We start from the raw sequence: 15,359 nt of genomic DNA, 5'->3' as shown, positions 1-15,359 counted from the left end.
GCTAAACAAATACGGAAAAAGGTGTGTCACCTTCCATGTCTCCTATTATTGCCTCCTAATTACTGGAGGGTTATTCTGTTCACATAAAACATATAACAAACCATGTTTCTTTTCGGAAATAACAATTCTCTACAGACTACTTCTGATATATCTACACGGACTTACCTTTTTTTCTGTCTCTCGCAGATAGTCTTGACACTGTTCAGCATGTGATTGGAGTTCTTCAGGAATCGTTTCTGCATATCTGTCTTGCAGTTTCTCCATTACAACCTGAGCCTTTTCCTTTTCTGATCCGACCAACTGGAGGAGTTCCTGAAATAAGTTAACGCATGACTGTCATTCAAAACCCTGACGATCGATAATGATCGCCAACAATAGGGAAAATTCTTTCACCTATTTAGAAAAAAACTGTGTGGGTAGGACTGTTCATAGTTGCATGTACCTGAGCCAAGGCACCATATAAATAAAATAAGAATCACAATAGTGATCCAATAATCAGGAGGTTCAGAGATCGCAGTGTCATCTTTCACATAATTAGAGCGATCAGTACGGCTTTTCATTCAGCGAGAAGAATAAACGTTCTTGAAAGCAGACTTTATGTAAGTGTTCTGCTGTCAGCCCTGGACACAATCTAATGTCTGTGCTCTGGTGAAAAGTCCCATTCCACAGCAGGCGTTATTTCAATAGAAACAAACAGGCACATTTCCCATTCGTCGCTTTTCAAACTATAATGAATATTAACCTTTGCTCTGTCTGAATAGTGTATCTCTGCTGAACAGGTCTGGCTCTGCGCCAACAAACCAGACTAGGAATGAATGAAAAGGAATGCTTATTGATAACACTCCTTTGTGAAGGCAATTGTAAATGTCTGCTGTAACACTTGAGAAAGCACCAATGTGAAGAACAATACTGACTGTGGATAGCCCACACAATTAAATGGCAGACCATCAAAACTTGAATTTCAGATCTAATTAGATTAACTTGCAAACCTGTGTTTTAAAGGGACCCTGTCATCACCTGCTATACTGTCAAGCATAGGCAGAGAATTTGATGGACCCCCCTGCTGACTGAAATCATGGATGATGGGAAGTGCAGTGTACAAGCACATTTGGTCTATAAAAATTGTATTCTTTCCACCACTTTACTTCTATACGCTGTTGGAATTCACTTATAAACCTGATTGCTTTTAGAATTTGACTTGGTTAGGCAGAACTAAAGTTTTGCTTTGAACCAATTTTATTGCAGAAGCGGACAGGTTATGTCCATTCTGCTACAATACATTGCTGTCTTCTTCTATCAACCTGGCACATTCCAAATTCCCCTGAGGCTGCCAGGACTCAATGAAGTCCTTCGCACCTGTGCAAGACTCAAATCATACTAGCCCAGCCAATAAAGATGACTGAATACCTTTCTCTAGTAAGAATATCAGGTGAAGATGGCGGCACCTTCGCTAGAACGAGGACAGGTTGCAGTGCAAATAAACAAGTGCAATCAGGTAGGCAGGTAGGGCTAATTTATTGCATAAAGCAGCTGTCGCCATCCACCGGTGATCCGAGAGAAGATTTTAGTAGTCCACGGCTCTGGCCGGTGCGCCCCCCCCCAAGCGGGGTCCTTCTTGGGGGGGGTACACCAGCCAGAGCCGAGGATGGACCACGTCTCCCGTACGGATTGTAGGGCGTTGTGTCTCTGGGGGCTCAGACCTGCGAGAGTAGGCAGGTTCTGCCATTATGATATCACTGTGGGATGTTTTTTCCGTGCATTTAGTGGTCCTTAGGTCAGAAAAGGTTGGTGACCACTAATAACACGTCTTGAGGGACAGCAATAAAGGATCTTTAATTTCAGATGTAGTTGATTTCAGTCTACAAATACTCACCATGTTATTTTCTCCTCTTACTTTGTGGATGAAACAGTTTTGGTAATTGTTAAACCAGTTCATCTAAGTTACCTATGGAAGATACAGCTGAACCAAAGAACATGACTTACTGAAAGTACTTAGGGACGGGCATAAACCATAGAGAAGCCATTCTCAACCAGGACCTGTGGATCCCCAGCATCCTTACAAAGGTCGATAAGCTTGAATGACCTCCATTTTAATAATACCTGTATAGTTCTGGGGCCTTGAGGTCACGTAAAAACGCCAGTGGCATAACACCAATGATCTAGCTGTTTATAGGGGTAAGGGGTAGAGGGAATCTTAACACTAAACACAATGTAAATTAGGGTATTGCCACAAAACCTCAATAAATTGGTTTTCCTATATACCTGAAAAGGATTCCTTGAGGGTAAAAATGTTAACACAGGTTTCCATAGAGGGCCAATATCTGGTTGGAGAGATGAGGAGGTGATGGATGTTATTTCCAGAAGTGGTGTAGATGTAGATGAAACAAACAACACCATTCTTTACCTGCTCTGCTGGAAATGATGTCCACCACAATCAAAAATCAAACTATCCCCAATGAATGACAGTCCAGGTAACTCATTTCAACTTAATCAGTTGCTATTATGGTATAATGAGAGCTCAATGTTTTTGCCATACAAACCTCTAATGATGTCTTAAGATATGCAACATCTGTTATCTCCATATTCTCCAACCTGGAAGAAATTTCCAGGGCAGACTTGTTCACTGCAGAAATGTCATCATTCAACCTTTCTCTTTCTTGAAGTTCTGCCTCTATCTGCTGCATGTACTTTTGTCCCGTGTGTAGTAGTCTGTATAACAAATACAATTTAGGTCAATGTTAAAAAATTAGAAAGTAAATATAACAGTGTGGGGTTTTCAAAGGAAGGTAACATTTTTGTGGCTAATTTTGCAAAACTGAAAATAAAAAGAATATTTGAAGTTGAACTCCAACTTCACCTGTAGTCTTGCACAGATGTATAGGCTCTGCTTCTATACTGAAATTTCTCTTTGATTTCAGTTAAGCTTATACCAGTAAGGGAAAATTGGCATTAGTTCATGGCTGATGGGAACAAAGGATTATCTAAATGTTTCCTCACCACCCTTACTGCTCTTGGCTGTCCCCTTTCATCGTTGGATTGTAGTCCTTTTAAATATAGAGGCTCAGCATCTGATGGGGGCATTACCTAGGGCAGTTTGCACAAAGCAGGGTGCTGTGTGGTTTAAGGAATCTATGTGCCGTACCAGCCATGAGCTGCCTGCATTGCACACAGAAGCAGGAAACCTTGATGCCATTTCGTCTAAAATAGGGCATGTAATGAAAATGTTTTATCTAATATTTTTATTAGCACATTATTAGGGGGGAAAGGAAGAACCAGGAAAAGGGAAAATATTGGCAAATTCAACCTAATTTTTAATGCTCAACATTATCCGTTCCAACTTGGCTCCAATAGCAATGCACAGCTTTAAAATGCAATTATTCTATAATGTCTGGTCTGGTGAAGTACCCAAGCAGTACGTAACACATGTAACACTGACCAACTGTGCAGTGGATGCACCGCACACTTTTCACATCATATCATGCCCCAAAGTAATGCCCCAGAGTAGAGCTAAGCAGAATGAGAAAAGCCACCAGTGGTGTACAAGCTGCAAGGGTGTACCCTTTCATAGATGTGTGTACATAAATAATGCATATGTTCCAAAGAATGGTCACTCAGGAGTTAGTGTATATACATTTGAGAATGGAACTATGCGATTGAGGTGCAAACATTGGCACAAGTGACATCCTACTAGTGTCAAGTAAGAGCAATGCTGCAGTAGAAGACGAGTCTTCTCAAATTGCAAAATTGTTGGTGTGACGTAATCCCTTTGATTCTGGAAATAAAAAGCTTCCAGTGTCTTAAGAAATCTTAATTTACTTTTCTGGTTCAGAACTACCAAAGCATGATTTAAGGCTGGGAAAAAAAGTGGCCACAGAAACAAAGATTAAAACTTCTGTCCTTGTGCATTATAGACATGGGGCACTATAAAAGTACATTTCATAAAAAAAATGAATGTACATTTTCTAAATGATAATGGATTTATGTTACTGGTCCATTTTAGATACAGTAATTATCAGCATGCCTCATAACAGAAGTACTCGCTGCCTTCATCTCTGTTTTTTCCCCCCAAACATCTTACTCAGTTAATACGTCTTATGCTGTATCAAGTGCTTATCATTAGGTCTAGTTTATAATATGCTTGGATGGGTTGTGCTTGGATTAGTAGTTTTGGGTTCATCAAAAAGGGCTGCGCAGTAACAGGATGTTTATCTCTGCAAATCCACACAAAAGAGTCTGATACAATTATATCAAGAGCACAATTTAGAGTCCCACTGGTAATGCTGGAAAATATGAAAAAATGCTACAGCCGAAAATATTGCCGAGCATAAATAGATGCCTCCGACTACTGACGAAACATCACCAACAACATAATGGAGAGACGCACTGCCGAGCATTAGGCTTTACCAGACGTACCACTTGGAACAGATAATTGAAAGAAATTTGAAAAATGTTCTAAATCAAAAAGGTCCAAAGCATTGGCTTTTTTGAAAAAAAACCGTCTGACTATAACCTTTCTGGTTTCAAAGTCTCATTGGTAAAGCAATGCCAATTCCAGAGAACTAGCCTAAACTTCCACAAGCCTAAAGAACTGTGAGCAGTCTAGAAAAATAAAATGGCTCCATTGGACTACCTATGTGCTCTAAGTTGTAGGTTCTTGATTCTAAGTTCTTAAAAACACAAAGAAATCGCTTTTACTTTGACCGTTGAGGGACACAACATTCCTGAACTGGATGCCTAAAAGCAATGTAAAGAAGAGTGAGGGCCTTTACACAACCAAGACCAGAGGATAAAACTAACAAGATTTTGTCATGCATGGAAAGACATGCCCACTAGGGGGCGCTACGGCCTGCACAGAGGTGGTGGGAGCCCTGAGAAGGGCCAGGGCGCTGAGTCTAAGCAGTACCAGGTTTTCTCCAGAGCCTCTGATGGTAAGGATGTTGCTCCGCTGGTTACTGCTAGGTTCGGTCCTTGGGCACACCAAGGTGGGCAAAACACGGTACCAAATCACAACCCAGAAGGATAGTCAAGGAAAGCATGGGTCGAGGCAGGCAGCAAGCAAGAGAGGTCAGGTCACATGCCAGGGGTCCATTGCCAGGGATCCAGGAGACAGACACCAGTGACACAGGGGCCACAGAGAACACAGGATACACTTGAAGCAACAGGAGGCACAGGTAATGCAGGGATATCCACAGGCAGACAAGAACACTAGAACAGCACAGGGAAGTTGGCTGGGAATCAACAGACTGGACAACGAGGGGTTAACACAGGAGCTAGACAGAGAAAACATTAAATTAAGCACCGGGTGAACAGGAACTAGCTCAACAAAACTAGGGTCTCGGCACAATGGAGACACGCTGAACGAACACAGAGTGCAGTCTGTGAGCTAGCTGAATAGCCAGGGCTGGTCAAGAGGTTATTTTCTGATTGTCCAGCGGATTAGACAGAATTGATAAAGCTTAGAAACAGAGGCACGCCCAGCGTCAGAACTACGCAGGATAGAGGCCTCCACGCTTTGGTGAGGAGGGGGTGAGTGTGACAGGTTTCATGGGGGCACCCAACAAAAGGAACAGGGGTGTACTTTAGAAGTAGACATAACACCAGAAAGCAGCAAAAGACTTGTGAACTGAAAAGGGATTTCAGAGAGATAGCTGATGAAGAAGACCAAACCTTGGCTCAGGGAGCCAGATGACAAGCACAGGTACTACCAAAGGGGCAAAGGTTAGGAGCTGTACAGAGTGCAAGGGTAACCAAATTACCTGGGGGAGTACTTGGTCCAAGCAACTGCCTATACTTTTGAGTAAGACTTGGAGAAGGAGCAACTATTGGCACTCTTTGCTGGGAAGGCTGCCTATCATGCCTATCTTCTAACAAGTCTGACGACGGCATTTAGAGAAGACCCAAGGAGGTGATATCCCATAAAGGCCAAGGGCATCCGCTTTCCAGTATTTGCACACAACAAAGTCCCATGCAGGGAATAGTTACTGGTTAGCATTTGTATTCACACGTGGATTCCTCTTTTTACTTTTAGGACATTTCTATTTCCTGCATGCTGACTGGGAAGGTCTTTCTAATACATTTAAATAACCAGTCCCAGTGTTGTAGTAAAGGAACAGCAAACAGCCAATCAAATGAGAAGGAAATTACATTTCTGATGGAATTCCATACACCAACATTATATAAAATGCCCCCTACAAGGAAATCACGCATTTTTTTTTTATTGCCAGATTTGGAATATCCCATCCAGCTACAAATTAGAAGTTGTTGTTATTTGTGTGTTACAAACACTTACACTTAGTCTTATACAATATTGTGTATGTATAACGACTACAGTCTTACCCTTCACACTTGGCTTCCATAGACTGGATTTCCTTAACAACTGGCACAGATTCTGGATCAGGTTCTGGTGTTCCCAAAATATTTTGGATCCGATGCTTTAGAAGAAACAACTGCAGCTGCTGCATCTGAATGTTTTCTTCAAAGCGTTCAATTTCACCTAACAAGTTTTGCAGGTGAGAAGTTTTCTGCCTGATGTCAGGCTTGTCCAAAACTTCTTCCTGACAGTTATCTAGAAGTATCACCTCCCGTTCCAACTGAAAAACAGCAAGACAATGTGTTATTTCTATGTGGTCTATCAAGGTGTTCCAAGTGACAATAATTTGTGTTATTTCCAATTACAAGTTTGGATCATGCACCAAAAACATTGCCCAATCAAGTGAGTGAATGAGCTAAAGAAGTCCATCCCTATACTGGACCAAATGGTGGTTTGCCGATTCACCAGCACATACATTAAGCCTGTATTCATTTTATACTATTCCATCCAGCTATACCTATACTGAGATATAGAAAGTTGATTAAATGGAACCCGTACTGTTAAACATCATTGGCAAATTAGATGATTCTGTAATGGCTTCTAGTACATTCTGTAAAGTCTTACAGGCAAGGGCTAATGGTAGCTATAGAAGTCCAGAAGAGCACTGGACTTGACTACACAGGTTCCACCCAGGAAGCAATAATATATGGCAAATATATATAAAAAAGCATAATTTATGAATGCCTATAATACGCTGGGAACGTTAGGAAAGCAATGAATATTTTGTATCACTGGAGAAGTTGCATTGGGGGTGGAACTTTCAAAACTAACAGATAACTACGGCCCTTTCTACATTAGGAATCAAAGAAATAAGGCATTTCAAATGTTGAATTACCAGCTCACTGATGAGCTTCCACTCCTGCTTCAGTTCATCACAGTAGAGCTCTAAGTCCCTAGTGATTCCTAGTAAATACAGCCACCTGTCCCACAATGAGGACATCACTCTCCCAAGCAGAACATCATCATCGTTGCTTGTACGCAAGTCTCTAAGTATGCGCTGAAGTTCTAGCAGCTCTTCTTCGTAGGACTGAATTTTTGATGTTAAATTCTGAAAAGCAATGGAAACAAAGAAAATATACCATGTTAATATTATTTTACACCAAATACAACTGCATGGAACAAATATCTCTAAGGTTCTCCAATTTTCCGAACAGACTTATAAAAGCCATTACATGAATAGTGATGCTTAGGCATGAGGTCAGCCGCAGTGTTGTACTGCTTTCCCAACCATGCTCCCTACCTCTCCAATTCAATTGTATGGAAGAGGTTGGGGACCACTTTGTGCACATGTGTGCATACCATTGCATTTGGCTGTAGCAAGGTTTCTGGATGCTGCATGAAGGAAGAAGAACCACACTGCAAATGAAAGGGCAATGTGTTCAAAAGCGCTAACCCATGGTGTGGTTTGCTGCTCCTGGGCACATTGCGGAAGTTTGCTGTCTCTGGAAGTTTGTCTGCTTTGTCCATAGGGGCTTCAGGTTGTACAGCGAGTTCCACAAAGCTGTTGCAAAAGTTTTAGCAAAACTCTGAAAACGTCCTGGAAACGTTAAAATAGGTAAGTTTTAATCTTCTTACATTTACCATTCCGGATTCCTCCTTTCCACCCTCATTAACATGCTAATGAAATTATTCAATAAAGCTTTTTTACATTTTCAATACATAGCTATTTTTAGTCCTGGACATAATTACTTGGTACCTGTGCAATGCAGGCAGATCATGGCTAGTAAGAGGGGACTGCGGGTGCTGTTCATAGGTTATTCAAAACACAAAGCTGTGGTAAAAGCAACTGATCCATCATAATTGAAATCAAATGAATAAAATGTGGAGAACATGCACAGTCAGATGGAGAAGAATACAGATGATGCTGTATTTTGAACTAGCTTCTAATGAACACATTGAGAAGGTCTCAGTGTGCAATGAAATCAGTGAAAGCTATTTCGATATAGAAGCTTGTACAAGACAACAGGTCTTTTTACGTTCAGTTTTAGGGCACCTTTCAGCTCCAGTTTGATTATGTTAATATAGATAGATCATGGGAGTGCTACTTGTTCCTAAAATCAAGCAGCTGACGTACTTATGAAAGCTTAACTTGGGGGAAGCCTGCAAGCAGCTTGATTAAAGGGAAAGGCACTCTCACTACCATCTTTACCAAACCGAAAATGAAACTGATGGTTGTTTAAACCCTTCAACAAAGTTACCCAAAGCTTATCAGGAGACATACACTTTTTAAAATCTGGCTGTAAGCATTGCTTTTTAATGTGGAACTTAGAATAAAAAAGTAAAAAATTGTGACCAAGCAGGTCTTTTACTGCATAAAGGTCACGTCATGTCCCGTCTACAATAAAATACCCTTACCTGTCTGATAGCAATTATTTTAATTGCACTCACCTGACCTGGCTCCAGTCCCACCATCTTCACCTGATCTTCCTGGAGTCAGGTCCATGGCTATCTTGATTGGCCAGGCTTTATTCAGTTCCGGCAGTCCCAGGGGAACCCGAAGTGCGCTGGATATCCCTGCATCTTACACTGAACTGCATCTGAGCAGCTCAGCATTAATTTTTGACAGATGAAGACAGTGATCCAGCAGGTAAGTATGTTTCACTGCATGTTTCACTGCAGAAGGGAGATCGCCTGTTCTCTCAACTGTTCACTCATTGTCAAAGCAGAACTTTAGTACCGCTTTGACAAAAAAAAGCCATATGTCCATAACCCAAAAGTGCACCTGAAACATTAACACTTATTATATATATTTCTGCAAGTGGGGTGGGTATGGTAGCAATGGGTCCTCATTTGATAGCAGCTTCTTTTTTAACTGCCTATGAAATGAAAAAAAGAACTCCTTGTAGAATCATCCCCAATGTTCTAAAACCGGAGATAATTCACCAGTAATATTCCACTAACAATGTTTTTATTATAAACATATTTTTATTAGAAATGAACCCTACTTTGCTTTTCTCCCATTGTTCCAGTGCTGCTTTGTACGATGCGGGCTTCTGAAGGAAGGAGTCCCCAATTGCAACTTCCATTTCCTCAAGTTCTTTAAGAATTTTCTGCTTTTGGGTTTTGAAGAGCTGATATTTCTCCTCATTGCTATTGAATAAATAACAGAAACACAATTAATACCAAGAATAATAAATTCATTTTTTAATTATTTTCAGCAGCATCTTCAAAACTTATTAATAACCCCATGGAGCATAGACCTATCGGACATAAATAGATTATTGGTAAACCCTGGTAAGTGTATAACATTTTATGATGGATATTATGTAGCTCTTTACAGAGATCATAGTCATGTAACTACAGGTAGTCCCCGAGTTAAGGACATCTGACATACAGACACCTCCTAGATACAAACAGGGCTTCCCTGCTCGCTCCTGTGGGGAGGGGACGGTTTGCATAGGGGAGGGGACATATCAAAGCACAGCTTGCTCTGGAAGTTATTAAATGTCTAGGCTCCATAAAGTTTTTTTTGCTTTGTTTTTTTTTTTACTCACAGCAAGGATTTTATACAGTAACTGAGACCACGCTGCCAAATAATATGTTTAGACAAACATCTGTCCTAATTGCATTCATTAAAATAATGTACCTGTTCCGACTTACATACAAATTCAACTTAAGAACAAACCTACAGTCCCTATCTCGTATATAACCTGAGGACTACCTGTAACTGTACCTCAGAAGAGCTCGCAATCTACATTTCTAGCAAGTGCACCATCATTTTTACCACTGATCATTATAAGTGGCTATAAGAACTAACCTGGCTAATAGAGATTGTTTTCTTTCTCGCAGTCCTGCCAATTCATGCTTCTTGTTGTTGATGAGATTTAAAATATCATCCAAGTCTTTCTGATCTTCTGTACTACAAACTGATTGCAGCTGACCAACGATATTCTGGATTTCAGCTATGGTAATATTTAGCTCTTCATCTTTAGAATCCAGGACCTTGGTTTTCGATCCGAGGCAGCTCAGAGCAAAAGGACCACCTTGTAACGTTTCTTCGTTCTGTCTGAAAAGTTCAGCTACTTTTTTGATGGCTTTCTGCATGTTTTGAAGGATATTATAAGCCTCTTTTGTGGTTATCTGTAAAAAAAAAAAAAATTATGTAAAATTTGCTTATTTACATGAAAATGATAAACACACATTCCGTGTTTAAATGTTAACCTCTCAAAAAAGAACTGTGTAGTATGTAGGCTACGATTGCAGAGCTATCCTTCTAAAAACACCAGGCGCTCCAGTTATTAAAGGTATTTCAAGCTGTAGGAGATAATCTATCATAAAAGAACCTGAGTGAGCCAGCAAACCTGAAATTGAATTCCTACATTTCATTTGCTAATATTTGGCAAACGGTTTTGATTCTGGACCAGATCTATTACAAGTTTGCTGGCACACCCAGGTTCTCACATGATGGTCTAGCTTAGGGGTCGGCAAAGTTTTATGGCCACTAGGCCATTTATTGGGTGGGCGGGAGCACACTAGGTCGGACCTGCCCTAATGGCTGCGCCCACCACCAGGGAACGCCCCCTGAAGTGAAATCCCTCTCCTCCGTATGCATTGTGGGGGAGAGAGATTTACCTGCAGGGAGGGTTTCCTATTTACCGCAAATATCAATGCCGGCCGGTGTAAATAGGGGAGCAACTGCAAGGGGGAGGCAGTTCCTAACGCTGCGGGTTGCCAGCCGGCATTAGGCCAGATCGGCCAGGGGGCGTTAGGCCAGAACGAAATACCGGCTAGGTCGTATCTGGCCTAAAGGCCAGAGTTTGCCGACCCTGGTCTAGCTTCTGAGGTTTTGGTGAGCTCTAACAAATCAGGTCCAGTAAATTCAAAAAAGATGCACAATGGAACTGTTCTGACATAAAAGGGAATATGGGCATCTTGTGGTTTTTGTTCATTGGCAAAAAAATGTACTTTTTTTATTTGTGGCTCACTTTAAACTGTACAAATGTGCTAAGCAGCCAACTTTAAAAGTTGAACTCCTGGCAGATATGAAATACATACATTAATGCAACTTGGTTTATACTTGAGTTACACTAGTAGATGGCACTGTGTCCTTATGTAAAGTGAGCAACAAACTTTCTGTCCTAGACATGAGTTTGTTTCACATTTTACATTAGGGCACAGAATTATCTGCTAGTGGCCAACAATAATGCACAAGTGACCCATCATACCCAAATCAAAAGCACAAAATATTTTTTAAAAGAAAAACGGATATACAAACTGATCCCATGAAATAAAAATTTCCCCTCTTTTAAATATTCAAAATAAATAACAATACACCATGGATGTATCTATCCACATTCATTTTATTTGCATTTCTACTGACTACAGTTCTAAATGGTAACAATGATGGAAGCATTTTGTACCTTAGGTTTATACTAGGCCGAGAATTTTCCTATATTTTCAGGTCAAAAGTACCATATTTGGATTAGTTTATATTTAAGTATATATGGTAACTGAATTTGTTATCAGTAGCATACAATTCTCTATATGGTACTATGCATGCAAATGAGCTGACAATAAACATGCTTAAAGGAGGAGAGGGATGAATAACCACAATGATAACTCAATCAGTCTTACAGTTATCCTTCACTGTCCATTCAGCACAATGAAAGAGGCAAGAGGGAACCACTATAACCCTTACCTGTAGGTGGTGCTATCTGCCTGGCCTCACTGTATTATGGGGCTGTGTATCTCCAGACTGGTTGGATATAATTGCAAATCGTTTGACAGGTTAAACAGCTTTGATATTTGCATTTTACCAGTGTAATTAGTTGTTCCACTGGAGTTAACTTTAGGTATAGGTACACTTTAAAGGTAATTTTCATAGGAAGAGAGTTCTTACTTTAATAACCCGTGGCTAAATTCGTAGGATGAGGACAACCTACATATTTATAAAAGTAGATTTAATATTTCAATACTTACAATATGCTCTGAAAGCCTCTTCTCAATCTGTTGGCCAGTATTCTCTATTTCCTGCAGATGTTCTCTGAAGTCATCAGCAGATGGAAGTGATGGCACCAATGACACACCTTGTACCTCTGATTTGGTTATTTCATCAAGTGCTTCGAGTCTCAGTAGCCTCTCTTGCAAATTGTTCTCATCCAGCTCAATGGAAAATGGCTCCTGGAGCTCACGGTCAATTCTTTTTAGAGTGCACAAGGTTTGCTTCACTTGATGCTGAGAATGTTTCTGCCTCCCGTAGTAATCATTTACCAGTTGGCTAAGAGCTTGGTATGATCGATTCATATTTTTCGCTAAAGCATTTAATGACTGTTCTTCAGCTTTGAGAGAGTCCATGCTAACAGCTTGTTCTGAATGTAAGCATCGCATTACCTCTACAATTAAAACACTTATTTTCTTAATTTTTTTACATAACACTTGAGCTGCTATAATATCAAAACTGATTGTAAGAGAATCGTACTCTTTTTGTAGGGAACCAACCATTGTTCTGATTTTTTCCAACAACTCTTGGTAATGTTCTTGTTCTGGTCCACAATGTTCCGAGTGACCACTTCCCTCAGTGAGGCTTAAACAATTGTTCTGTAAGTCGTCAATGGGTAAATCATCCCAGTGAAGTCTATTATCTTTGAACAAGTCCTTGTATCTTAATATCACAGACAAGTGATCTTCAGATGATGAGACAGCATTTTGGGAAAGTTGTAATTTCTTTTCAAAAACTTCCCTGTCTCTTTCCAAAGCCTCTTCGTGCATCTTTGGTTCAATAGGCTGCAATGCATTCAAATTCCGATGGAGGGAGGTCAACCTTTCTTGAAACTTGTTACAAATACTTAGCAATTTTTCGGTATAACAAAATGTCTTTTCTTCTAATCTTCGTATTCTTCTTGCCTTGGACTTAAGACTTCTTAATATGTCATTTAAATATAACTGCTCAGAGCATTTTAGCTCACTGTGATAGCTCTGGCTGTTTCTGAGAAGTGTCAAGACGAGACCTTCAATTTCCTCCATTTCTGTGGTTTTGGCCTTTAAGCAATTCAGCTGTTCACATAGTTCTGTTGCAGTAAATATTCCTCTTTTGACTGGAGTTGCTTCTTTCTCTAGACCCTGCAGTAATTTTTTGAGCTTTTCAATTTCTGAAAAAAGTGCTTTCCTCTTTTCCTGTCCTATCTCCAACTGCTGCAATCTTGAGGTTGATTGTATAATCAGTTCCTTATATAATTCCTGCAATTGTTGTAAGAAAGAACTAAAGTCTTTGGACATGGCTCCATCAAAGCTTACAGAGATGTGCTCTGACTCGCCAATGGCAGAGTCTACGGCAGACTTCCTTTCCAATATTTCTTTGTGCACTTTTTTGTAAGTTGTCGTCTGTTGCTCTACATTTCCAGGCAGAAGTGCGATACCCTTTTCAGAGGAAGACTTGCCTTGACATTTTTTCATCCACAAAAGTGAACTGTACAAAGGTTTCAGAGGCGGACACTGTTCTAAGAATGCATCTGGCGTCTGACAGCGAGTAAGCTGTTGATCTTTTATGCGCTCTTCAAGATTTTCCAGCTCATTCTGCAAATCGTCCAATGAGTTCTCCAGGTCTTGGCGCTCCTTTCCGCCCCAGGTTCTTTTCATTTGCACGTCACATGTATTTCTTAACAAATTAAACCCATGTTTAATGGCCTGTATATCTGCAAAAAGTCCAAGGGATGCATTGAGGGCATTTTCTTGAGAAGGAGAGGGCTGATCAAGCAGGTTTTGCTGGAGATGAATGATGCTCTGGATATCATCTACTTTATTCTTCAGAGCTGCTAATTCCTCATCCTCTTTAGTAAGACGATTGTGTTCTCTATGGACACTGAACTCAATTTGTTCCCACAGATCTTCTATGTGGCTCACTTCAGTGTCCATTCTGTCTTTATCTCTGCTAGATATCTCTAGTTGACCAATATTAGCCTGTGCAGCCTTCAGGGCATGCAAATTACATTTCTCCTTTTCCACTTTATCAAGGAAATATGATATTTTGTCCAGCTGGCTTATGTGGCTTTCAGTGGGTACCCTGGAAGCAACAGAAAAAAACAAACATTTTGAACAGAGCAAAATTGCACATGCAAATGAAAATGTGATATGAAATGCATATACTACTTTGCATATAAATAATAAGTAGTATGTATATTTATTGTACATTGACTGTTTTCTTTTGTTTATGAAGACCTTTTTATTGTGTTTTTAATACAAGATTTTTGGAAATAACATGTGTGGGCAAACACATTACAAACTGATTTAGATATGAAGAAGCATTATATCTAAAAAAGGAAATTTTAAAGCAGACATTCTCAGCCAAGGTTATGTGAAAACATAGGGTTCCTCCACAGGTTGCTAGAGGTTCCTTAAGCTGTGGATGGTTGACCTCCTAGTGTTAGTAGCTGCTTAGTTCTTAATCAACCTTTCAGAGACAGTGGAATGAAATCAAGATCATTTGTCATCATTTGACATCATCATATGTCTTTAAGGTGGCATTCAGACCACCACTATAAGGGTAATATTCTTTTAGCTCACCACTAATGTAATGGGTATTTATTCCAATGTATTGGTTTTAGCAAGGGTTTCATAAGACGTTGGAATAGTTTAAAAGGTTCTTCTGGGGTAAACAGGATGAGAAAGCTGGTGTAAAGTCTTAATTATACTTACCTATGTGCTACATCTAAGTAATCTGGTTTTAGATTGAGGAAAGCTAAGTCTTGAGAAGAAATGTACAAGTAGGTAAAATTAATAAACACCTAACCCTTACCTCTTCATATTCCTATTAGAAATAATTTCTGGAACTCTCCTTTAAAGACCCTAAAGAAATATTTACTGGTACAGAACCACAGACACAAATTGAAGTATCCTGCAATATTATTTTGTCAGTTTTGCCACACAGTCACTTACAAAACTGATGCAAAAATGTCAAGACAACCTCTCTGCAAAATTCTTGTAAGGATTCTTCAAAAGGCTTTTTTGAGCAATATTCCCACTTTTAACAACTACCTGAGCAATTTACTGTTGC

General features: G+C 40.0%; 1 protein-coding gene across 1 annotated transcript in view; it reads right to left on the bottom strand.

The window, feature by feature from the left end:
* The window catches only part of SYNE2 (spectrin repeat containing nuclear envelope protein 2), a 202,439-nt gene that overhangs the window by 98,840 nt on the left and 88,240 nt on the right, over positions 1–15,359 (bottom strand). The window contains exons 40-46 of the mRNA XM_072427657.1: positions 12,290–14,369; positions 10,128–10,450; positions 9,316–9,460; positions 7,206–7,418; positions 6,337–6,590; positions 2,541–2,709; positions 166–312 (exon numbers count right to left, since the gene is read on the bottom strand). Coding sequence (XP_072283758.1) covers positions 166–312; positions 2,541–2,709; positions 6,337–6,590; positions 7,206–7,418; positions 9,316–9,460; positions 10,128–10,450; positions 12,290–14,369 — 3,331 coding nt within the window. The remainder of the gene's footprint in view (positions 1–165; positions 313–2,540; positions 2,710–6,336; positions 6,591–7,205; positions 7,419–9,315; positions 9,461–10,127; positions 10,451–12,289; positions 14,370–15,359) is intronic.

The sequence above is a fragment of the Pyxicephalus adspersus genome, chromosome 12 (genome assembly GCF_032062135.1).
Source record: "Pyxicephalus adspersus chromosome 12, UCB_Pads_2.0, whole genome shotgun sequence".
Lineage (NCBI taxonomy): Eukaryota > Metazoa > Chordata > Amphibia > Anura > Pyxicephalidae > Pyxicephalus > Pyxicephalus adspersus.
The sequence above is the reverse complement of the archived record's forward strand: the minus strand, read 5'-3'. Positions and strand labels throughout refer to the sequence as shown.